The sequence below is a fragment of the Astatotilapia calliptera genome, chromosome 10, assembly GCF_900246225.1.
Source record: "Astatotilapia calliptera chromosome 10, fAstCal1.2, whole genome shotgun sequence".
Lineage (NCBI taxonomy): Eukaryota > Metazoa > Chordata > Actinopteri > Cichliformes > Cichlidae > Astatotilapia > Astatotilapia calliptera.
Window position 1 is genome coordinate 11787445 of NC_039311.1, and position 25341 is coordinate 11812785.

The following is a 25341-nucleotide window of genomic DNA, read 5'->3' on the forward strand; positions in this document are numbered from 1 at the left end:
AGCCGCAGAGAATGCACTGTGGGTCGGAACTATTCGCACATGAAACCAATACCTCTACAATTTGTGCGATGTGCTCATCTGAATACAATATCCTTCACCCATGTCTGGATTTCTCCTGTTTTGTTTTTTTCCTTGCACTAATGTTTTAACTGAAATCAAACACGGGAAAGGCAAGAAATAAATATCCCGAACAATAGAACAATCCGATTTCTGTTCCCGCAACGCTTTCTTCACCAGTGCGAGATTGAGACGCGTGTTTAAAAAAAGGAAAAAAAAATCTACTCAGTCGTCTTCTCCTCCCGGTTCACCACGTTGCTTTTTCAATAATTATTCTGTCCATTGTTGTGCCCACATAACGCTGGGCCGGTCGCGCACACGAGACAACGGTGAGTTTGATGCAATCGCCGGTGCTGTTTCGCTTAAGAAATGCCTTCTGCTGCAACACAAACTGCTCATGTCCCGATCAATTTAGGAGCAGATTGCGCGTGTGAAAGTGGTATTTCTGTCAGCTTTCCGTAATGGCGGCCCTCCTCCTCCCCGGACCTAGTTCTCCTCTTCTTTTCTTTGGGAAAACGGAGCTGTGGAGACAGAGGGAGCGGAGAGAGGGATTCTCCCAGTGGCGCCCTCACACAACTGCAGCAGGTCAGCGCTCTCACTGTTGCTAGCTCGCCACACTATGCGGAGAGGTCGTTACTGAGAAGTAATCGATTTCTCCACGTTCAGTCCGAGTATTTCGACAACACCCGCCTTACAGCAGCTCTTTAAAGTAAACTGTTAACTAGTACACTGCATAAAGAGGGCGTCTGCATCCTCTCTGTGAACTTTATGTGTGTAAAAGTGATTTAATATCAGGATAAAGGTTTGTAATTAGCATACAGCAATGCTACATAAAGTTGTTGTTGGCTAGCATGCAGATTGACAGTCTGCTTTTTTAGTAAGGATAAACCACTCTTAAGTGAAAAGTTTGAACTATATAGACCAAAAAGTAAATTACTTATGGTTAGTTTTCAAAACATATATATTTTGTATGAGTTTAGATGTCAAAGTAAAGCAAAGTTGCTGGAAAAACTAACATTTACAGTTGTTTATCTTTATACCCATTTCAAAATGCACCCGTTTTAACTTTAAATGTTTTACTTTTAGCTTAACTTTTATATCTTATGTTTTTGTTGGTGTTTTGCTGTTGTTGGTGTTATGGACAAGCTTTAAGAAGTTAGGCTAGGCATTAAACAAACATTGCATATGGTGGCAAAAAAGTAAAACTAAAAGCTACAGAACCAACTGAGTTGATTGTCTATACTCACAAAACTAATTGAAATAAAATATAGAGGAAATGCCTTTAGTTTGAGTTTCTTTCAGTGTGTTTATGCTTGTTTGTTTTTTACTTTCCCCTTAATCTTTATAATGTGGCATTGTGTTTATATTGCAATATCTATTCTGACCTTAAAACTTTCCCCTGAAAAATTAATACCCACATTATAATAATATTGCAACTTAAGCTGTCAGTGAAATGAATTATACTCAGAACAAAAATGAATATTATTGAAAAATAAAAGCTGAACTGAAACTAGCAAACACACTGGAAACTAACCAAAAGTAAGCAGAACTGAAAGTAAAAATTCTAAATAAAATCACAATCAAACCAGTGAAAAAATATAAAACAGTAATAAAACCAATGTGCGCTGACTGTCACAGTAGCTGTGGAAAGGAACATAACTTAGTACATTTACTCAAGTGCTTCATTAAAGTGCAGGTTTAATGTACTGTGTATTTTCTCTTCCAGTTCTACTTTTTTTGCATGCATTTGTTTGTTATATTCCATACAATTTATCTGCAACATAATAAGTCAGCTTTAAAATAAATGGAATTGTATACATCTAATGACACAGCAGTATACGAGTGATTAAAGTCTTCCACAGCTGCAATTATCCAATAAAATAATGGCCTAATTGTAATTCTGAGAAGTCCCAGTCTCTACATAATAAGGACATTTTATTTAGGTAGCTTATTTTGAATGTACAACTTGTGTACTCTTAAGTCGCTTAAACGGGGTATAAATTTAACTTGAGTAAAGGCTCATAAAAGTTTTTCTTTTTTGCAGAGCATTTACCCAGCACAAGATTATGTTTAATTCATGTGCAGTTGTACTTTACATGTAATAAATCTATAATAGGATGCAGGGCACGAGCCTGAAAATTGTGTCCAGTGTTTTATACATCATTTTCTACACTTTTATTATTTTATTTAACTGTCTGATTCCCAGTGGCTCACCCCAGCCTTGCTCTTCTCCCACCACTGCCACCGCCATGCCATCCCAGCAATCCAGGACACCGCTTTCCTGCTCCGCTTGCCCATATCTGACACTGACAGTCAGACTTCTGTCAGAATCTGTGTGTTAACCCACACTACAGGTCCAAATTTTGGCCACACCATCTCATTTAATGGTTTTTCTTTCTTTTTATGACTGTTTACATTGTAGATTCTCACTCAAGGCATAAAAACTATGAAAACACTTATGGAAATATGTGGTAAACAAAAAAGTGTGAAATAACTCAAAACATGTTTTATGTTATAGATTCTTTAAAATAGCCACCCTTTGCTTTGATTTTACTGCTTTGCACACTCTTGGCATTCTCTCGATAAGCTTCAGGTAGACGGGTAGTCGGTCTTGAAGGAGTTCCCAGAGATGCTGAGCACTTGTTGGCCATTTTGCTGTCACTGTGCGGTCCATCTCATCCCAAACCATCTCGATTGGGTTTAGGTCGGGTGACTGTGGAAGCTAGGAGTTGGCTACTGGAACTCTGTGTGGCATTTATGTGGGCTCTAAACTGAGGTGCTGGTGACTTGCAATATGTGAGGCTGGTGACTCGGATGAATTTATCCTCAACAGCAGAGGTGACTCTTGATCTTCCTTTTCTGGGACGGCCCTCATTTGAGCCAGTTTCGTCGTAGCGCTTGATGGTTTATGCGACTGCACTTAGGGACACATTCAAAGTTTTTCAGACTGACTGACCTTTAGTTCTTAATGATGAAGTAATGATGGACTGTCGCTTCTCTTTACTTAGCTGGTTGGTTCTTGGCATAATATGAATTCTAACAGTTGTCAAATAGGGCTGACAGCTGTGTACCAACCTGACGTCTGCACAACACAACTGATGGTCCCAACTCCATTAAGAAGGCAAGAAATTCCACAAATGAACCCTGACAAGGCGCACCTGTGAAGTGAAAACCGTTTTAGGTGACTACATCGTGAAGCTTATTGAGAGAAGGCCGAGGGTTTGCAGTGCTGTCGACAAAGCAAAGAGTGGCTACTTTGAGGAATTTAAAATATAAGACACATTTAGAGTTATTTATCATTTTGTCTTTGCTACATGATTCCATATATCTTGCTTCATATATTTGATGTCTTCAGTATGTGTCTAAAAAGTAGAAAGTAGTAAAATTAAAGAAAAACCATTAAATTGGTGTCTCCAAACGTTTGACCTTCCAGATCAAGTCTCTTCAGTGGTGGAGCTGTTTTGCCCTTCCAACTCACAGGCCTGCTTAATGCAGCCTCCTCCCTCAGGCTGCCCTAGCTCTTTACCAGGCTCCTGGAATTTTTTAATTGTTTGAAATAAGATGCGATACTTAATTTTTTATTTTTTATTTTTTGCAATGAACAGTGTTCATTGCAAACACCCTCAGAAAACTTACTAAGTAAACAGGGACAAAGTACGATCTGGCATTACTGAGTCATTGAGTTTCCCAAAAGTGCACCACATAAAATTCATTTAAATTGTGACATAGTAAAGGAAACTCATACAGGAAGCCATAAGCTGGTCTGTTTTCTACAGTAAAAGTACAATACAAGTCTTCCACCTTTGACAGAGGCTGACTTCAGTCATCTGCGTCATATCTCATTACTTTTAGCAGACAATTAACTTTAACATTACTGCCTCCTAGTGGATTTAGAGTCTGTAAATGGCCTGACATTTTCTATTTCCTTTGCAGAGAAGTCTTCTTTTGGTCACAGATTTTAGCCTTTAAAAAAAATTCAGCCTTGTAGTCTAGAGTGCCTGTGCTTTTCTGTAATTCTATCTGTTTAGACTGTGCAGGTCTGGACTGGAGTGCATTCAGTCCCCGCTGCTGTAGAAAATCAAGCCAGCCTTGATGTAGTCTGCAAGCATCGCCTGGAGCTGCACAAGTAACCGAGGCTGTGGCTATGACCCGACTTCTTCTGGAGTTCAGCCTGATAGAAAATGTTTATGTTCTATTTGATTAAAAACTTAGACCAGGTAAGCATATAGTTCTTTATTTATGTTTATGCTACATTACAGACATTTATGTGCAATATATTTATATGTCTCTGTGTGTGTTTCTGTGATCTATTAGATGTTTGCTTGTACTGCACTTTAGTACGCTTCTGTGAATGTTTTTGTGCTCAACAGAGCTGGAAGAAACATGGAGCTAGATCTTAAATGCCAGTAGACTTCAGGGAAAGTCCTGGAATCGTATTTTTATGTTCCCAGAAAACGAAACATTAGGTTTCACTTTCTGGGAACCAAATTTAATGGTAATCCATCCCTTTAAAATAATAGCAGAGGAGCCTGTTCACTGTAATTGATATTACAACCACTAGGCAGAGCCCTAAGCCTTCCTTTAATTTAGGGCATCAAATAAGGCTTAACATATTAAGACACTCATGCTTGTTATGGTGAAATGATCACGCAGGGCGAGCTACAAATACTGAAATTCATCCTCGTGTTGCCTTTTCTTCTTATTAAAAGTGAAAAAACCTAAGATTGAAGGAAATAGATTACTACACCCAGTACTACATGTTCATTCTGGATTGTTGTAAGTTATTCCACAGCTTGTTTCTTCTGTTGGGTTTAGTTTTACACCTTGGTCAATTTATAAAGCGGTCTTTGTCGTGTAACAGAGATCTGGGGGATGAGAGGCAGCGGAGGTGAGCGTGAGGTGAAAGGGACAGCAGATGGGTGCTGATGGAGCTCAGTGCAGATGGACAATAGGGTTCCCCACGGAGGAATAATAAACAGCTGGGTTAGCCAGGCGAGGTAACCCAAACGATATTAGAATGTCCTTCGTGGTTTTAGTTAAATTTATAATATTCATGCATAGTGTGTGTGCAACAGAGGGGAAGAGAGAAACACCGCTTTTCCCTCCATAGCAAATAAAACACCATTCCTCTATGATTTATTGTTCTACTGAATCAGAAAACCCGAGCGACTTAAATACAAAATGAGAAAAAAACATTATTAAATCTTCGTCTCCACAGCTGACAGGCAGCTTGTGACAAGAAGGCTGGGATCTCTGGATTTCTTCCATAATGTGTCAGATGTTCAGAATTACTTTTTGAGTTTATAATGTGATTATCTGAAATTGAACTCAGGCAGAGGGTTGTTACCTGAAAGGGAAACAGCTGGAAATGGCAGAGATGTGCTTCACTTGACTTGCTTTTGAGACGCTAAAAGAATATTTTTACAGCGTTTTAGCACCGAGTTTGACAGAAGTGGGGCATCTGAGGTGAAGCGTTGAGGGGTGTGTTTGTAAGAGGAACTTAGTTTGAGTCAATCAGCTCAGTCTTGTCAACATATTTTAGTTAAGGTAAGGATTAGAGCCCAGGTCATCAATACACATTACTTAACCTTTATTTTAAGGCGCTAATATACAGTTATAGAAGATGTAATGAATAATTAGAAAAATATTTATCACATTACAGTCAAACACAAAGCCCGCTAATAAAGGAAGATCCTGAACATCAGGAAACAGGAAGGAAATCTCTCTTACAGGAACTGCTAAACAAAGATAGGAACAATGATTGAAAAACAACTCAGCTGGAAAATAGCATATCTTAGGAGGTGGGAATGGACTCTGCCATGAAACTGCAATTTCTTCATCACTGACTTTAGTATATGTGCGAGTTTCCTGGGCGTGAGCCTGACAGTGTTACGTATACTGTCTGTGGAGCAGAAAAATGCAGATGATGTTGAGAAAGTGCGTTCATGTTTTACATATGCATGTCATTGCACATTCAGTATCTTGGATATTTGCTGCCAGCAGTCAGCCTGGTGCATATTATGTCTCAGATGCCTGTATAGTAAGAACGCTTTAAATGGACTTTTCTGTAAGCTTAAATACTGCAAATGGAATTAAGTTTTTACCACAGAGGTATTTGGAGAAAAAAAATGATCATATAAGAGGAAGTATCATTTACAAGCCACCAAACTATAAAGAATATTTCCACATTGTTTGACTTCAAAAGGAGAATATGCTGTGGTTTTTATGACCCAACTTAATGATCAATTATCAGCTCATTGTACACACTTCCTTTTATTTTTGTGCTTCATATAAAGCTGACCTGCAGTGAATAGAGCTACACAATTGGAGGGGGTACGGTGAGAGAACCGAGTAAACAAAGGACATGTTGTGCATAAATCTGTGTACTCATGTAAGAAGTATTTCCTGTATACTTTAGGAGGCAGCACGAGAAATACTCACACCAGCTGACATACAGTGATCAGCCATAATGTTAAAACCACTCATAAGTGAAGTGGATAAATGTATCTTCTTGTTACAATTCAATGTTCTGCTGGGAATCATGTGGCCCTGGCATCCATGTGGATGATGCTTTAAGATGAACCAGCCATTTAAATAGAGCATGCACACCTCTCCATTGACAATAGCACTCCTCAGTGGTAGAAGCTTACCCCAGCAGGACAATGCATCACACCACAAATAGTCCTTAAGAACAGATCACAGACTCCACAGCATTCATCCAACCTCCAGACTCTCCACATCCTAATCCAGCTCATCTGTGGGATGAGCTGAACAAGCCCACACCACAGAGGCCGCACCTCACAACACACAGGACACAAAGAATCCCACCAACTCCCAGAATCAAAAACCACAGCACATGCTAGGCTGAGGTTTGATATCAACATCCTTAAGCGTCAAAGCTGTTCTGATAGCGTAAGGGAGACCTCTGCATTATGAAGTGAGGCTGACTGGTTTAAAATTGGTGTATTTGTGTTTATTGCTTATACAAAACTGTTTATCTCTTTTTAAGCACTATTGAGAGTAAGAAGGGAAAAAAATGTAAAAGGTTTTCCCATCTGGGCAGCATTATTCAGATTCCTCTCTGTTGGATATTTGATGCTGGCATGTGAAAGTGGGTGTGGCATGGAAACAGCCTGAGCTACAGTGAAGTGAGAGGAAAGATGAGGAGTGGGGAACCAGAGGAGGGTGCTGTTCTGTTAGAAAGGTGATGTGGCCTTGAAAGCACACACACATAAAAAAAATGCCTTGAATAGGAGGGAGGATAATAAGAGAGGAATCTGATAATTCATGCGCACGGCTCATACGTTAAGTCAGTGTTAAGTTAAAAATGTGTTGCGTTGTGGTTGTTGCCAGGAAAAGGAAACAGATGGGGAATGTAACACTTCATATTAATATATCTGCGGAGTGATATTTCTATGATGGTGTAAGTTATTTCGTCAGCAGTGGATGACAGCCACTAGGAGACAGGCAGTCTTGCTGGTGAAACACTTCCATAATTCACATCCCATGTGAATCTGCCTCGGCTTGTGGGAGAAAAGGGAGGGAGCAAACTAACAGGGAGGGAAGGAAAGAATGTCCTAAGGGCCAATCATGTGATTTCTGTTTTTTTTTTTCTTTTTTTAATAGCTGCACAGTGATTACATGTTTTTAGTCTGGGGCTCTTAGCAAGTTTTTCCAAACCCTCTCCACTCTCTGTTTTCTCTGGCCCTCTTTTTTGTCTCATTATCCAACAGCATACTTTCCCTCGACTTTTTTTTTTTCTTTCAGAGTGACGTGTGAGTGTAGTTCCTGCCCTTGTTTCATGCAGAATAGTTCAGAAGGAAGGACAGGGAATCACGGAGAGGCGGTGATTTACTTTGACCTGTCATGGACAAGATGAATTGAAGGTGCAAACAAGAGGAGCCGCTTGAGTTTTGGCCTAAGTGTGTGTGCACCGGGGAGTCAAGCAAGGAAGCGCAAAGACGTGACGGAAGAGACGCCAAGGCAGAGAGAAACAGAGAAAGTGACCGAAGGGTAAGACGTAAAGTTGCCTAATTGTGTTGCCCATGGGCAGAGGTGGATGAGAAGCTGCGTTTAAGAAGTCTGTGAGACAGGAGGAGGAGCACCAGCCTGAGGGGGAACCACCAGTTCAACCTTCTTCCAGCAACAACAGGACAGGATGAGGTACCAAGCCAGGGTAAGGTCCATGATGCTCGTTGTTTTATTTTCCTTTTTATTGCGGCCCACCTACTCGCGATTTGTGGTTACTTGTGGCTATGTTTAAGCATTTTCTGTACTGATACAATAAAGTCGATATCCGATCAACCTATTCCCTCTTTCTGCCATGGAGACACCAGAGGGGGAAAAGCAAAACAGAACAATGAGTCACTTGGAATTTTTTTCCTGTGTATGAGTCAGTGTATATTTGGGGTTTTGTGTAAGCCTTAACTCAAGCAGTCCGGATAAAAGAAAAAAAAAAAACATAAACACTATTTTTCCATTATATCCCTGCTGGCACAACTTTGGTCAGGAGCCCACCATGGTACCACTGCTGCTTATCCCTGGGACAGAGTGGTGGGGCATGCCTTATAAGGAAGACAATCCGAAATGAAGTTGGCCCTGCAGAGCTTAGTCATGAGGCCTAGGGCCAAGTCCTGCTGTTAACTTTCTTACTGCAGCTGCAGCTGCACCCACAAACCTGCAGATTTCACAGAAGTTCCCTGATACTCAGAGTCAAATCCTACATTAAGCTCTCATGCACCATCAGCTAGATCACACTCAAGGTGCTGTAAAAAGGAGGCCTCAGGTCAGTTCACAGAAAACAAAGCTACAGGGATTACACTTGATTCTGGTTAAATCTCCATCCCAGAGCTATAGCCCTTAACGTAACTGAACCACATATTACCTCCAACACGAGTGGTAGCAATCTTTCTGATTTTGGTATCAAAGAAGAGTACTGAATGAGGCCTCTGATCAATAAAGTTGACAAAAATCTTGTAATTAAAGAAAGCAAAAACACATAACTTGAAAAAGATCCTTACAAATTCAAGCTGGACACTGTGCAGGTACTCTGAGCACAGCAGCTACTCCACAGCACAGAAACTCTTAAGGTATGAAGGCTAAGGAAGCTGAAATGAAAGCTTTAGGCAAAGCAAGTCCTTTAAAGCCCAGAGCTTCAACTGTGGCCCAGTCATCTACAGCGAGAGAACACACTGAGATGAACTCTTGAGTTTCACAATAATGTGGCAGACCCCGTGACACTGTACAGAATGTGATGAGTTGCAACCTCATACACTGACTGTAACCTAACAAGTGTTATCCAGGCACTTTTCATTACAGCTGTTGCAGAACATTTGAAAACTGAAAACCTGCTACATCATTGCACCCCCTTTGTTAAAAGTACTGCAAGGATAAGTTTTTGTCTGCACTGCTCATTGCTTGTCTTTATATGAGTAGAATGAGTAGAATGTCAAATTGCATCAAAATCACTGAAAGCATGCCCTAAATCTGACCCTGAAATTCTTGAGACATATCCTTTTGGAAAATCTGACTTTGAACAGTAATTGCTTTTTGTAGGAAGCCCACCTGCAAGTGGGAAAACAATAATACGAGGTGAAGCAGAGAGGAGGGGCTGCAGTGGAAGTGTGCGGTGACTTCTTTGCGTTCACTTCTTGGCTGTCGTCCACTGTTGTCCTCTTGTTTTTTTAAGGATATTCCTGCATGAAGTGGTCAGAGATAATGACCTTTTAGCAGCGTTGGCCGGCCAAATGAGACCCTCGAGAGGCTGTTGCGTTCAAGAAAAACAAACGTCCTGTGGAAGTCTAACCCCTTTGTTCCACTTACTGCTTGTATTTTATGAATGTGAAAGAGTAGGGCTTGTTTCTTAAATGAGCCTTTGATACCGAACATAGAGCACCTTTTGTCTGGCTGTGGTATATTGTGCATTTAATATACGCTCAAGTGTTTTTCTGGATATTTCTCATCAGTAAGTAATGACTGCTGACATTTCTTTTATCTCTTTGCATGATGCTGCATGTTGTTGTGTGTATGTTATATCTGACTTCAGGGCATATCTAAGAATTTCTCTAGTAATTCGTTTCTGTCTCCACTACGATGTTTATCTTCACAGTGGGGTTGACATGTACACACATTTTTCTAGTTAAACCCCATCTGGTGATATAAAACTTTGTGTACTGTGTACACACATGATAATACACTGTCTCTGTCGAAAAATAGAGGAGTCTATCCTGTCTGTTTATCATTAGGATTCCTTAAATTACTTCTTTGTTTAATCTTGGCATGCTTGGTGGAACTGTTCTTCTTTGTGCACTTGCAGGACTTGTTTCCACAGCCAAGAAGCACTCTGTAAACTTTAGAGAGCGCCGCTTGGGGGATTTAGGCCTGATTCATTTGCCCTGGCATTTTGAAAGTGTTTTGAAATAAATATCGTGCCATCAAAATCATGTGGTAATTATTGTTTTCTTGTGCGCTGCGTATTAACCTGTTTACTGCTGGGTGAAGCTGGAAATATGAATTGTCCTTTTGTGCCCCCTGCTTGTCAGCAGCATGTAATTGCTTATGTTAGATATTTATAAGAAAGATTAAAAACCTGTCTTCGATTGCCATTTAAGGCAGGAAGTGACTCAAGAATGAAGAGAAATTCACATTCCATGTACGTTTGTAACGATTCTTTTTCTCCTTTTCTGTGTAGGAGGTGGACATTGAGGGAAGAGTGCGTCTGGTCATGGAGGGTGCGCTGACTGCCCGGGACAGGGTTGGGGTGCAGGACTTTGTCTTGCTGGAAAACTACAACAGCGAGGCAGCCTTCATAGAAAATCTGCGGCGGCGCTTCAGAGAAAACCTCATTTATGTAATCATTTTTCTTCCTATTTTCTAAAACATTTCCCGTGATGTGATAAGCCATAACTTGAACGTGGTGTCTACTCCCTGTGTTTGATGTCAGACGTATATCGGCTCAGTGTTGGTGTCGATGAACCCGTACAAAGAGCTAGAGATTTACTCCAAGCAGCAGATGGATCGTTACAGAGGGGTCAGCTTCTACGAAATATCGCCTCACATGTGAGTCACTTCAGGCTCCTCAGGCGTTTTTTTATTAATGGTTCAGTTTGATAAACACCAAACAAAAACTAAATGTTGCTTCAGTTTTTGCCTTTTGTCTGACTACAGCTCAAAAAACCCTAAATATTAAGTCAGGATGAGAAGAAAGAAAATCACATGAGCAGATAATTATGAACTAAATCTGATATTTTTAAAATATTATATATTATTTATAAAGTGATTATAAAATTAATCATGTGGAGCTACTCGCTGTGCCAACCATTTGTGAATAACAGAGTAGCTGAAAGTGGCTTTATGTAAAGTTGGCTGATCTGAGCTTGCTTTTTGCACATATCCGTAAATCTCATCTTGCTATTTAAATTATTTTAGCTCCCTACAGCTGCAGCAACCCTTACAAGCTGCTTGGAAACCCACCCTAGCTACTTATAATCATAGTAGTAATCTTACTGCTCTCCCTACCTTAAGCTTTCCACATATGCACACATATGGTCAGGGAGGTCCCATAACAGATCCCTACTACCAAATACAAATTACTGCAGATGGAACAACAACCTCTCTGTATTTGCTTTGGGTTTTCTGGATCTACGCTGATTTTTGTGTGACTTTATTCCACTGCTGTGTTTTACCTGCATGTTGATCTGTAGCTGAACCTGCATTTTTGTTTTTTCCTCAGCTATGCCTTGTCAGACAACACTTACCGGGCCATGCGGACCGAGAGAAAAGACCAGTGTATACTCATATCAGGCGAAAGTGGAGCAGGTAAAACAGAGGCCTCCAAGAAGATCCTCCTCTACTACGCTGTCACCTGCCCCACTAATGATCACATGGCAGCACTTGGTGACCGCCTGCTACAGTCAAACCCTGTCCTGGAGGTATTTAAAAATTAGGCTTTTCAAGCTGATTAGCCTGTATTTGCAGTGCATGATATTATCTGACTTATCTGTTATTTTTATATGGGATTTTTGTGGGATTTTATGTTGCATTCTTTCTTTTAATTTCACTTCCTCTCTCTAATTTCCTGTGTTTTTTTTGTTTTTGTTTTTGTTTTTTTACAAAGGCATTTGGCAATGCAAAAACACTAAGGAATGACAACTCCAGCCGCTTTGGGAAATACATGGATGTTCAGTTTGACTTTAGGGTAAACGCTAAAACTGATATATTGGATAACATCATATCAGTCATCATAGCATCGAAAAGCAACAACTCTAGAAGAAAACTTTAATAGTTGCTCTCAGCTCTCATCTTTTTGTGTAACCTCTTCAAGGGGGCACCGGTGGGTGGTCACATCTTAAACTACCTGCTGGAGAAATCTCGTGTAGTACATCAGAACCACGGCGAGAGAAACTTCCACATCTTCTATCAGCTTCTGGATGGAGGAGAAGATGACCAACTCAACACACTGAACCTGGAAAGAAACCCCCAGAACTACCGCTATCTGGTTAAGGTGTGTGTCGCGCAGTTTCAAGAATTACAAATTGTCTGCACCATTAGTTTTAGCATCGTTTTAAATTGTTTCTTTTTTCAGGGCAACTGTCCCAGAGTCAGCTCCATAAGTGACAAGAATAATTGGAAGGTTGTGATGAAGGCCCTTCCTGTCATTGGCTTCACAGAAGAAGAAGTGCAGGTCAGTAACAGTCAGAGTTTTACCATGTTAAAATCATTTTATATCATTGCAACACTGGAATCCTTAATGAGCTCTTTTCTGACAGTTTTGGTATAAATAATGCTATTCTGAACACTACATCATCATCGACGCATTTGAAAAGCAAATTGTTCATCTGTGAGGTTGTTGCCAGCTGTTCTTTCTGTCTCCCGCGTCAGAAATTGCTGAATATCATCGCCAGTGTTCTCCATCTGGGAAACACGCAGTTTGGGGAAGGGGAGGAAGGTGAAACCTATATCACCACTGAGATTTCTAATCTTGCAAGGGTCAGTACAATCCCACTAGTATTGACAGATGTTTAAATATGCTTAGAAATCTTACAAAACAGCCTGACTGAGAGCAGATGTGTTGTTGTTCTCCAGCTGCTGGGTGTCGATGGCTCAGCCCTTAGGGAGGCACTCACTCACAAGAAGCTCACAGCCAAGGGAGAGGAGGTCATCATCTTTTCATCATCACTCCTCAGGTTTTCAGTTGTTCGATGCACATGTTTTTACTGGGCTGTTTTTATGTTTATGCAGATGATCACCCCGCTAAATTTTGAGCAAGCGGAGGCTGCCCGTGACGCCTTAGCCAAGGCTGTGTATGGCCGGACCTTCACGTGGCTGGTGGAGAAGATCAACCAGTCGCTGGCTCTTAAGGTGCAGCACTCATAACAACTTAAAGATAACAAGAGAAATTCCTCCATCTTATTGTGAGGCCGTTGTTGTCTTCTATCTCTGTCTGAATGATGTGCACTGTATATGCTGTGCAGGATGAAATCTACCACAGCAGCAAAGGTTCCTCAGTTATAGGGCTTCTAGACATCTATGGCTTTGAGGTCTTGCAGCACAACAGGTATGGATTATATTCTTTTCCTCTTCACCGTCATCTGCTTCTTAGCGCAGTTCGTCAACCGGTTTCGCTGTCAAAAGTAGCCTTCAGTGTCCCTGCAATGTGTGGTAGTTTTGTTCTGTTTTAAAAGAAGTTTCCCGCCTGCAGTTTTGAGCAGTTCTGCATCAACTACTGCAATGAGAAGCTCCAGCAGCTGTTTATAGAGCTGACCCTCAGATCTGAGCAGGAAGAATATGAGACGGAAGGAATTGCAGTGAGTACAGCTGCTAATTGCGTAGTCAGTGTGAAACAACTATTGATATCGAATTTCGATGCTAAAACTACATTCTTTCCTTTCACATGCAGTGGGAAACTGTGCAATACTTTGACAACAAGATCATTTGTGACCTGATAGAAGAGAAGCACAAAGGCATCATCTCCATTCTGGTGCGTAAAACAGCGTTGAGTTTGTATCTTTGATTATTTATTTCTCTTTCCCTTTTTGAGAAATTAAATAGCGTGAATAACTTACAGGACGAGGAGTGCCTAAGGCCCGGAGAAACTTGTGATGTCTCCTTTTTAGAGAAATTGGAGGACACAGTGGGCGGCCATCCCCATTTTGTCACGTAAGCATCATCTTATATCAAAGACTTGTACTTGTACTGTACAATATATGTGAGTAAATCTATATGTGTGTGTTTATTTCAGGCACAAGTTGGCAAATGGAAAGACTCGCAGGGTGATGAGCAGGGAGGAGTTCAGACTGCTGCATTATGCCGGAGAGGTCAACTACAATGTCAATGGTAAACTGTTAAGGCTGGATCAATAGCGTATTCATACTTACATTTCCTGTTATGAGACAACACATAGAGAGGATGATTCACAAGCAGCTTATTCCTCAATCACCGTGTTTTTGCTTCCATTCAGGTTTCCTCGACAAGAACAATGACTTGCTGAACAGGAACCTGAAAGAGGTGAGGATAGTGAAAAGGGACAAGGTAGAGCCTCACCGCAACCTTTGAAAACCACTCTGTCTCCTGCCATTGCTTGAGTGAAGAGGAAGAGGGGGGACATCTAATGTTGACTTGTGGTTTTGTGGTTTGGTCTCTGTTCAGGTCATGTGCCAGTCAGACAACCAGATCCTAAGTCACTGCTTCCGCAGAGAGGAAGTCATAGACCAGAAACGCCCAGAGATGGTAACAAATCAGTCACACTCTCTATGTTGATCATTTGTAGGCATGATTTAAAAAAACAGAAAATACACTCTGAGAATTTCACATCATTTAATTTTCTTTTGTTGATCATTTAGGCTGCCACTCAGTTCAAAAACAGCCTGATGAAACTTACAGAAATCCTCAGGTCTAAAGAGCCATCCTACGTGCGCTGTATCAAACCAAATGACGCCAAGCAGCCAGGTACATGTTTCACATCCTGTCATATTAATTGGGATATATAAGCGTTTTTATTTGGGAGGGTCCGGGTCTCAAATAAAGGCTTTATTAGAAGATCCTAAATACAGATCAAGAAAAACAATGTAAAGGTTACCCGTCTAATACTGGCTGCTGTGTTCTCAGTTTTGTCACACGGCAGTGAACTAGAAATGATGTTTAGTTGGTGATTCATAAACTAATTATGTTTGACCTAATTCTTTTCTTACGTTTCCCGTTCTCAATCAAAACCTCTCAGAAAAGGAAATACCTTCTTAAACACTCTAATAGTAAAGGTGGAAGATGTGTTTTGTTTGATTCAACAACAAACTAGCATGTGATTACAGAAGGTTATAAGTTAATCTAACAAAAGGAATTTTGATTTAGTCGCAACTTTTTTAATAAAAATGTCCTTTTTATTTCAAATAAATAAAACCCCCAGCTTCTTAATGTATGTAATGAAGCTTATCCTGCTGTGTGGATTGCGTTTCATATCATTGGCCAGAAATATTTCTTTGTTACTAATAAATACGGTTTCTGTCCCTGCAGGAAGGTTTGATGAAGTTCTGGTTCGACATCAGGTGAAGTACCTGGGCCTGATGGAAAACCTGAGGGTCAGGAGAGCTGGCTTTGCATATCGTCGGCGCTTTGAAGCCTTCCTGCAGCGGTAGTTCACAGTTGCAGTGGCTGTTTACTTTATGTTCATTCTTCTTTTATTGTAACCGTTCATAAATGCTCTTAGGTATAAGCCCCTGTGTCCTGAGACGTGGCCCAACTGGCATGGCAGACTCGCAGATGGAGTTTTGACACTGGTTAAGCACCTGGGATACAAAGATGAAGAGTACAAACTGGGGAGGTAACTTGTTTAATGTTGTATGCAAGGCATTTAATCACACTTCATTGCAATAAGTGTCCATTGAAAGGCACACTGATTTTGTGTTGATCACAATTTTTTTTTTTTGGCTGCTTTCTGCAGATCAAAAATCTTCATCCGTTTTCCAAAAACTCTTTTCAATACTGAAGATGCTCTAGAAGCGAAAAAGCCAGAGATAGGTAAGCAGCAATAGCAAGGATTATCAAACTGAGGGCGTCACAACTGAAATAAAATATAAGGTAGTGATGCAAATATTCATGAAACACACTTCTAATGAGTTTAGAGTGTCAAAGATGTGAAGCTTCAGCTTTTTGGGAGGTTTTAGTGAAACAGCTCCTGACTTTAATCATCAAAATGAACACATTTTAAACACAATCATAAGGTACGCAGTAAAACTATATTCCTCATGTTTCAGCACTGACCCTGCAGACATCATGGAGAGGCTACAGAGAGAGGGCCAAGTACCAACGCATCAGACGTGCAGGTCAGACCACCTCCAGCTGTTGGCGCTCTCATACTTTGCCACCTTTCTCCTTAAAGAATAGCCCCTAAAATGAGAATATACAAGTGTTTAATGTGTTTGTATAGTATTGTTACATTGGCCCTACCTGCTTGGTACAAATGCATAAATCTGCAATACAGCTTTGTTTCATTTCCCCAGCATTCCTTTGTGGGTCTAAACTGACTTTATATGTCTGCTGCACTAACGTTGGGGTTTTCTCTTTGGCTGAGTATAAGAGCTGTCTTGGTGTTTATACGTGCATGTGTGTATATATATATAGTGATAGTGATCCAGTCGGGGTGGCGAGGGATGAAAGCACGCAGGAGAGCTAAAAGGCGTCGCCAGGCTGCTGACTTAATTCGCAGGTGCTTGAATGAAACTTTTTTTTGGCGTCTAGTTTTTGGTGCTGTGTTTTGCAAAATATAATAATTTCCATCATGATTTTTGCATTTTTTTTCCCAGGTTCATTAAAGGCTTCATCTACCGTCATGGGGAATACGGTCCTGAGAATGACTATTTCCTGGATCACGTTCGTTACTCTTTCTTGAAAAATCTACGCAAAAACCTGCCCAAGAGTGTTTTGGACAAATCCTGGCCGACACCTCCTCCGTCTCTCGATGAGGTGCAAAAACCCCACATTCAAATTGAGTCCCCCCGCTGTCTAAGATCATTGCACACAGATAATATGATATTTGAATAGATAGTCTGCATTGTTAATTCTTTGGTCTCCTACAGGCATCGGAGCACCTGCAGAGGCTGCACATGCGGAACATGGTCACAAAGTATTGCTGGAGAGTCCAGCCCGAATGGAAGAAGCAGGTACACTGATAACAGAAGATGGTCTACCTGTTATCTTGTTGTTGTATTTTCCTGCAAGATGGTCAGATTGCAGCTGACTGGCTTTCATTTAGTTGTTTTGTTTTAATCTTTATTTAAATCTCACTTGATTTTTGTTTGTCCTCTAGATGATGCAGAAGGTTGTAGCCAGTGAGATCTTCAAGGATCAGAAAGACAGCTACCCTCAGAGTGTTGGAAAGCTGTTTTTGGACTCCAGGCTTGGTACACGTTTATGTATTCATTGTCTTTGCACTTGTTATCCACCACCCACTGGCAAGCATAAAAAATTCACAGAGCATTTCTACTGCTTTATACAGAACGTGAGCAAATCAGTCTCAAAGTCGTCCAGACTCTGGGCAATGACAAAGTGCAGGTAGGGTTTGTTTTTTTTTGTTTAAAGCCTGATGGCGATAATAAATGCTGCTATGGAGTAATGCGTCTCCTTGTCCTTTTCAGTACGGTGTTTCAGTCATAAAGTATGACAAAAGGGGTTTCAAGCCGCGCCCTCGCCAGCTGCTCCTCACTAACACCTTTGCTGTGTTGGTGGACAAGACCAAAATCAAGCAGAGGATCGACTACACAGCTCTGAGAGGTGAAAACCAGCCTTGAGAAGGGGACAGTTTTACAAATGTAGTATATTGAGATAGTTATTGAGATAATGTTCTTGAATTCATCACTTGTAAATGCATATTTTTTGTAAGGGAGGAATCTTTACAGTTTTAAATCCTGCTTCTTCTGTTTTTTTAAACGTCCATCTGCGGTCACAAAATCTAAACGGCTTTTTCTGGAAACTTCAGCTCAGTCTCTAGAGACTCTCAAGCAGAAGTTTCCATATCTGGATGATAAAGTGGACTGTGAACTTATCAGCTACTGCTAGCAAACTATACAGGTTCAAGTTCACGCACGTATTCTAATTAGTGCTGTAAAACAATGTAATAAAAACCATCACAAATTCGTGGATGGGCTTTACATGGGAAGTCGTTATGAGTCAGATAATTCTCTGCAGACTTGAATCAACAGAGGGAATGTCTAGCAGGCAGCTGTTGACTACAGCAGCTGCCTCTGCAGGAACACTCGTTACTCATAACGGTCACAGACTTAACTCCGCTGTGCATATGAATCAGCTAAGAATGATTTGCCCCATACAGTTGTTATCATAGGGGAAAACTATCCACAGAGATCAAAACTGTTTTGCACCAGACTGTAAAAGATGTTGTAAAGTTGGGGACTTTTAAGATCGGAGTCTACGGGGAATAACTTGCTTTTGGAGTTAGCCTCAAGTTGCTATTAAAGGTTTCTGGCACTTTTGCAATGGCTTCGTGTTACAGTTCAAGAGGTCACCACAACACTGCTAGGTATTCCATTATGCACATTGTGACTGTTCAGTGTGCGTTTAGTGATTTGTTTTGTGTTTTTTCTTGAAACAGATATCGCTTTGAGCTCTCTCAGTGATGGGATGTGTGTTCTTCACATCACAAGGGAGGACAATAAACAGAAGGTACAGTAGGACACAACAGTCATGCCTGTGTGGAATAAAGCAACCATGCAGCCACTCTAAAGCCCGCTGTCTCTCCCACAGGGGGATCTGCTGCTGCACTGCAGCCACTCGATCGAGCTGGTAACAAAATTAGCCATGATGGCCAACAAGACCAGCAACGTCAACATCAACCCGGGCAGGTAAGATTCAGACTGACTGCTTCTGTGTGGTGGTCACCATCAGTCCATCTTATCATCTGTTCTTGGCACGCAGCATCCAGTTTACTGTGGCCCGAGGCAAGGAAGGAATAATTGATTTTGTGAGGGGCGCAGAGCTGAAAGTGACCAAAGGCAGACGAGGACATTTGCTAGTGGTGAGTCAGCGGCTGCTCTGATATCATGTGGGGAGCCTGCAGACAGGGAGGGGTGTTTTGATACCAAAAACATTTAATAGCTGACTGTGTTCGATCTGATTTCACTCTTCAGACTGCCCCTCAGATCAACGCCACATGAAGACACAGAAAACCAGCTAACTGATCAGTTTGCAGCTTACAGGAGAAAACCACAGAATACAAAACATGCCCGACAGAGTGCTTATTGATTCATATTCTGTACATCTTCATTATAACAAGATTATCTTCAGTGTTGCATTAACTATTGATAACCAAAGATGAAAATTAAGACATGAAGTAGTCGCCATTTCAAATGCTGTAACTCTTTATTGAAAAAAATACAAAATATTTATCAAATATAAAATGTCTTCTGTAAAACACTGTATTACATATTGCAAGAGAATTAAAATAAACCACTTTGAAATAAATAGCATTGTAATAAATATTTCAATAAATAGCAAAATATCTTTGGAAAGTCCACTAGATCGAGGGCGTGGGTGGAAAAACAGGATGTTGGGAAGCGTTCTCGCCGTTCTGAAAGCTCATGTCTAACTTACAGTCAGAGGTGAGACAGAAACTCTGGGAAATACCCAAGAAAGCCCTTAAAATGAGAAGGAATAAAAAGCAGACTCGCAATAATCAGAGCCCCTCGCGAAATGTTAATAAAAACACTTGAATGAAAACTATCACAATCTTTCCAGTTTGATCAAAGTGCTGAGAGTCAGTTCAACTATTTCTTCCTTTTTTCTCTTTGACTTTGTGCGCATGTGTGTGTGTGTGTGTGTGTGTGTTGTCTTTTTTCAGTTTTGAGTCATGACTGTATTTTCGTAGCCAGTAAAAGAAAGTCTCTTGCCAGCTTGGTGAGGTAAAGGTCCAGATCCCTCAGGATGATGTAACCTTCCACTCGGCTGTCCCATACTGTCCTGGACCTGCTTGCTGGGTTCAGGCGTGTTTGTGCCAAAGCAGCTGCTGGCCTTTTCCAAGAGCTTCTCAAAGAGCTCATCTAGAGGAGAAAGCAAAACAAATCTTATATCAGACCATTTTTGATGTCACTTCCTCCACAGGGAAGGGGGATGATGAAATGTGGGTGGATTTCAGTAAAAAGACTGTTGATACCTGAGTGCTAACTTGGCTAATCAGGTCCCGCAAGTCCAGCTGAATGTGTCTGATGTTCCGAGTTAGAGTTGTCCGAGCATCCTGCACCATCTTCTGATCTTTCTCCTCGTTCTCCAGCTGTATTCTCTTCCACTCCAGCATATTCCAGTAGGTTTTCATGTCCCAGAAAGCGGCATGCAGTCGTTCCCACTCCTGAACGCACAAGTGACAAGCACATGATTACATAATGAAGCGTTGCACAACCCCATCTGTGCTTGAAGTTTCAAAAAGGGGAATTCCATGCAAATTTTTACAAGCATTTTTATTCTGTAAAAGCAAACCTTCTGACAGAGTCATCAGGTTTCTTTCTTTTTTTTTGTTTGTTTTTTGTTCTCCTCATAATGGAAAAGGTCAAAACAAGAAATTCTCAGAATAACACCAAAAGTTAATCAGAGAATGATTTTCTATGAAAGTGTTTTGAAACACAGAGGGACTTACTAACCGTCAGATTAATCCACCGATAGAATTCTGTGGAAAGTGAGGGCAGATCCTTCAAGTGTCGGCTTCTGTCCTCAAACTGCCCGTTTCCCAGCTGCTGCTCCTTCTATAAATATTACACAAAACAATAACTTATAAGTTTAAGCTGAGAAAAAAAAAAAACAACTAGTGTCAGACCATGGAGTAGAACTAAATTTAGTACTTACATATTTCCCTAGCAGCTGTTGCACACGAGTTCGAGTGGACCTTGTGTGCTTGAAGCAATTAAGATACAGGGAATTAGTCTGAGCAACTGGTAATGAGGCGGATTGCTCCATGCAGTCCAGTATACAAAAGAGGAGGAAGAGGGCTTTCCAAACAGCCATCTGAAACATCGGAGACAAGACCAGAGTTATAGGTTAGAAATCATCTGCGACCACGTGCGCCTTCATGGGATAAACTAATGAACGAACAGTTTGTGCAGCTGCTTAAACTCCCAACGATTAAGTAAAATAAGCTGACTTGGACTTCCTGTAAAATTGCTATGTATAGAAAGTAACACTTCTGAAGAAAATGAATATGGCAGATGGGAAATTTAACAACATTTCTCTAAGAAATTCCACGCCTCATCTGTCATCCCCTGCCACATGACATCCATATGCTTTCTTTCTTAAATTCCAATAAATGGTTAAACTGTGAAAAGGAAGCTCTTTTTTTCTATGTCCTCTTCTTTTTCAGCCTTGCACCTAAAAGTGTCTGTGCAAAGACCTGAAGTCAAATCTCTTGAGTACAGATAAAACTGACTTCAGCAGGTGGTTGCCACTGCAGGAATCATGTAATTAGAAGCGTTGTATGTCTTGTCCCTTTCAGGTTTCCTGACTCAGTTGTAATTAATCAGCAGAAAAAAGAAACAAAAATCTTCCTTTTTTAAAAAAAAGTTTCTTCTTTTTGTTGTTACATATGCTCTCGATGCAAAACAGTCTTCATGCTGAGTCAGTCAATCACTTACTAACTGGAAGGATAACAGTTCCCTGATCTCCCAGTTCAATGTACATTAAGACAGCACAGTCATTAAGCAAACATAAACACACTGTATATATATATATATATACATACATACACACATATACACACACACACACACACACACACAAACACACACACACACACACATACACATATATATATATATGTGTGTATGTGTGTGTGTGTGTATGTATGTATATATATATACACAGACACACACACACATATCAATATCTATATATATATACATATATAGATATTGATATTGATATCTATCAGAAAAACACAAACACCCTCAGACTCTTGTAAACTAGTGTAACATGGGCTTACCTCGGAGGAGTAGTGAGTAGTGGTGTAGTGCCACTCGCAGCAAGATAATTTCATGCTTTACTGGCACTCACAAACACTATATATTCTCATGTTCTTGCTTTCGGTTTCACACGGTGTCTGGACTTTTTTGTTTTTTTTTTTCCTCTCTCTGCCGTCTCGCTCTCTCTCTCACTAAGCATCTTGTGGTGACTGTATGATTCAGAAAAAGCCATTCACTGTGAAACTAAAATAGGACTGCCGTCTTTATTTTTTGCTATCCCCCCCCCCCCCCCCCCCCCACACACACACACACTTGTAATCATCATGCTTGTAAACTGCTTTTCTTTTGTGTCTTTCTATTTCTATACTCTATACTCACAAATCTGTCCATTTTTAGGTCATTTAAACATGGACGAATTGATAAGACAGAAAAGAAAAGGAAGCATGAGAATAAGCATCTACTTTTAAAAAAATCATCTGTTTGAGCTGTAACTGCCACTCTGGCAAGTTGACCGCAATGCTCAGTGTTTAGTTTACACAATAAATAAAAACATAACTTTCTTAATTCCTGAAATGTCCAGTAATTTACTGGGGAAAGGTGGAAAAACACTTCATCAACATCAAACACTTTTTGACTGTGCATCTTTAGGGAATATTTCAGTCTCATGATGTGGACAAGTTACAACAAGCAGTTTCACTGAATGTCAGGGAAACAAGATGGAAAAAAAGACCAATTTAAAAAAAAACACCCATGATGTCATCAATTGCATCACTTGAAAGCTATACACAGATTATAATTAAAGACTTCTGGATCTTTTTTTCGTTATATATATGTAAAACGAAAAAAAGATCCAGAATTCTTTAATAGTAATATATATGTATTTATATATATCTTTGAATGATGTTATCCTAAATCCTTTTGAGTCCTTCTTCTTGTATCCTCCTTAAAGGTACCTGTTTTGATATCAGCATTCCCTTATAAGAATAAAAAAAAAAACACAGTTTAAATAAATAAAATTAAATAATTAGGAATTCATGATATTTTACTGAAATTTGTGCTGCCTGGTTTGAGGTATTTTGCAGCTTTCAGGTAGGTTCAGGTCTCTTCAAGTAAAAATCAAAATCATTCAAGTTCTATTCCAGAAAATTGCTTAACTGTAAAGGGGTTGATAATGATTTTGAGGTAAATTCCCAACCAGACATGAATTCAGTGCCTTCAGTACTGGAAGTCACCTGAGATTAAAAGAAAAGAAAGCCGGAGCAGTAATCTGTTATCATGTTGAAATTTGATCCGTCGTTATTGGACCAAATATAGTTTTGCACAGTACGATGCCATGGAAAGTGCATCTGATTGTTTTTTGTTTGTGTTTTTTAGTGCGGAAAATACATGCCTGCTGAATTTTTACATTTGACGCAACTTAAATCAATTTCTGACTGTTTGGTACAAATCACAGCATTTTTTTAAATCACAGATTTAAATAATTCTCACATGATTATTATTTTTGGTTTATTTTTGTGCAGAATTCATTGACTATATAAAAACATGTTCCTAGAGTCATTTCACAGTAACCCAGTGTGCCAGTTGAAACTGTGTAAGACAAACTTCAACAGGTAATGCTACATGAGACCCATCACAATATATTTAGTTCATGTGTAAATAATGTTCTACATAAATATTACATTTAGTTTTTTAATATTAGATTTTAATGAGTTAGCTTAGACCTGTTTTTCATTTGTCTTGCTGCCTAATTTCCTAACTTCAGCCAGTAAATTTCAGTACAGAAGCAAGTTTTATCTTGTGACAGAGCAATGTGTCTTCTCTAACAGTTTACCTTTGCTTTTGTGTTGTTTTACTCTGTGTAAAATTGATCTTTCAGACAGTGGAGGAAACTCAAATGGGCAGCTTTACTAACAACCAAGCTTAAGCTAAATAAAATGCATTTTCAGAACAACTCTGAAGAGGAACATAAAGATATTCTGTAAGATCTTAAATTAGGTTTGGGTATTCACACAGTGTTTTTTAGACAAATTTCCAGAGTCGGTATGTTTTTGTGAAATTTCTGATATGCATTTGGTTTCAAACTATGAAAAATTCTTATCCCTAGAAATTTTATTGACAGGAGGTTTCACCCTACCTCTTTGTTGTGTGACAGTTTCACTTTGGCATTTAAGTTATGGTTTCAGTGAATTCGCTTGTTGAAGCCACAGGTTGTTTTTATCTAGACAGTCATAATAATTCTGTTTTTGGTCTGTGCTTTTTTACTAGCTGCTGGTTATTAATCTGTTATTAACTTGCTGTAACCAAATGTGACTGGCTTTCTCCTGTGCGGCCTTTTTAGACTCCACTGATGACGCTTCTAGCACAAGTACAGGACTGTGTTTCTCACCTGTCTGACAGAGTTCATAGAAACAACTGGGACACTTTGTTGGCAGAAAGAAGAACAAGAGCCAGCTGCACACTTTGTAGTCTTGAAAACAACACGTTTCTGACCTGACTTTTACAGCGATACAGCAGAAACACCCCAGGATTTCTATTTAGCTTGGATTACTTGTATATAACAAAAACGGGGTACGAATGTTTTCGTGGGGTCAGGTTAATTCACTTCTAACGCTCCAGCCTTTCATGCACCTTCATGGTGGGGATTTTGAAATTTGTACTTTGTACTGTGAAATTATGCATTTATACTTGGCTGGTTTTCTTTTTCTGCATCTACTGTTGTTTTTTTTTTATAAAGCAAAGATTACAATAAATCAAATTACACATTATGTTTTTTCACTGAGTCTTGTTAAACATACAGTATAAAGATTTAAAATGTTGGATACTTAGGATTCTTTTAATTTGGAAATGCTAGAGAGACGTCAGGTTATCCTACATTTATTTAAAGTATCTGCTGTTACATAAAAACATTTCACACAGTCAGACTGGATATGCTAAACGTCTATATCAGTGTTGGTTTGTTTAACTCCAGAACAATCTCTAAAGTTTCTTTGAACTGCGCAAACAAATGAGGGCTAGGTAAAACTATTTAACTCTTCACATAGTTATTCTGATTCTGGTTTACAGTTTTTCACTTGTCATTTCGAACTAGGGTACTACTTCCTTGCCCTTAATCTCGGAATTCAGGTGTTTTCAGTCGTATTGCCATGGGTATAAGATGAAGCATTAAGCCATGCAGTCTGCCTTCACAAACATTTGTGAAAGAATAAGTCTTTCTAAAGAATTCACAGAATTTCAGTGTGATACTGTAACAGGATGCCGCTGTTGCAACAAGTCATGTTGTGAAATTTCTTCCCTCAGACATATCCCATGATGTAAGCAGTAAGTGGTAATATTGTGA

At 39.9% G+C, this 25341-nt stretch overlaps 2 protein-coding genes across 2 annotated transcripts; one reads left to right on the forward strand and one right to left on the reverse strand.

The window, feature by feature from the left end:
* The first annotated feature begins 581 nt into the window (after positions 1-581).
* LOC113030216 (unconventional myosin-Ic-like) lies at positions 582-19524 on the forward strand. The gene is made up of 34 exons (XM_026181422.1): positions 582-642; positions 4086-4274; positions 7825-8233; positions 10748-10906; positions 11000-11115; positions 11789-11987; positions 12173-12253; positions 12380-12559; positions 12641-12739; positions 12937-13044; positions 13141-13212; positions 13297-13416; positions 13530-13612; positions 13757-13862; positions 13955-14035; positions 14123-14214; positions 14297-14391; positions 14516-14562; positions 14704-14784; positions 14898-15003; positions 15565-15682; positions 15758-15871; positions 15992-16068; positions 16305-16373; positions 16672-16756; positions 16854-17013; positions 17127-17210; positions 17357-17450; positions 17546-17601; positions 17685-17820; positions 18656-18726; positions 18808-18905; positions 18979-19078; positions 19191-19524. The coding sequence occupies exons 3-34, from the start codon at positions 8216-8218 to the stop codon at positions 19215-19217; spliced, it is 3132 nt and encodes a 1043-aa protein (XP_026037207.1). The 5' UTR covers positions 582-642; positions 4086-4274; positions 7825-8215; the 3' UTR covers positions 19218-19524.
* A 71-nt stretch (positions 19525-19595) lies between these two features.
* On the reverse strand, positions 19596-21785 carry LOC113030217 (uncharacterized). The gene is made up of 4 exons (XM_026181423.1): positions 20896-21785; positions 20694-20795; positions 20213-20404; positions 19596-20099 (listed from the first exon to the last, which is right to left on the reverse strand). Exons 1-4 carry the CDS (start codon positions 21061-21063, stop codon positions 19908-19910), a joined length of 654 nt encoding a protein of 217 aa, XP_026037208.1. The 5' UTR covers positions 21064-21785; the 3' UTR covers positions 19596-19907.
* Positions 21786-25341: the final 3556 nt, after the last annotated feature.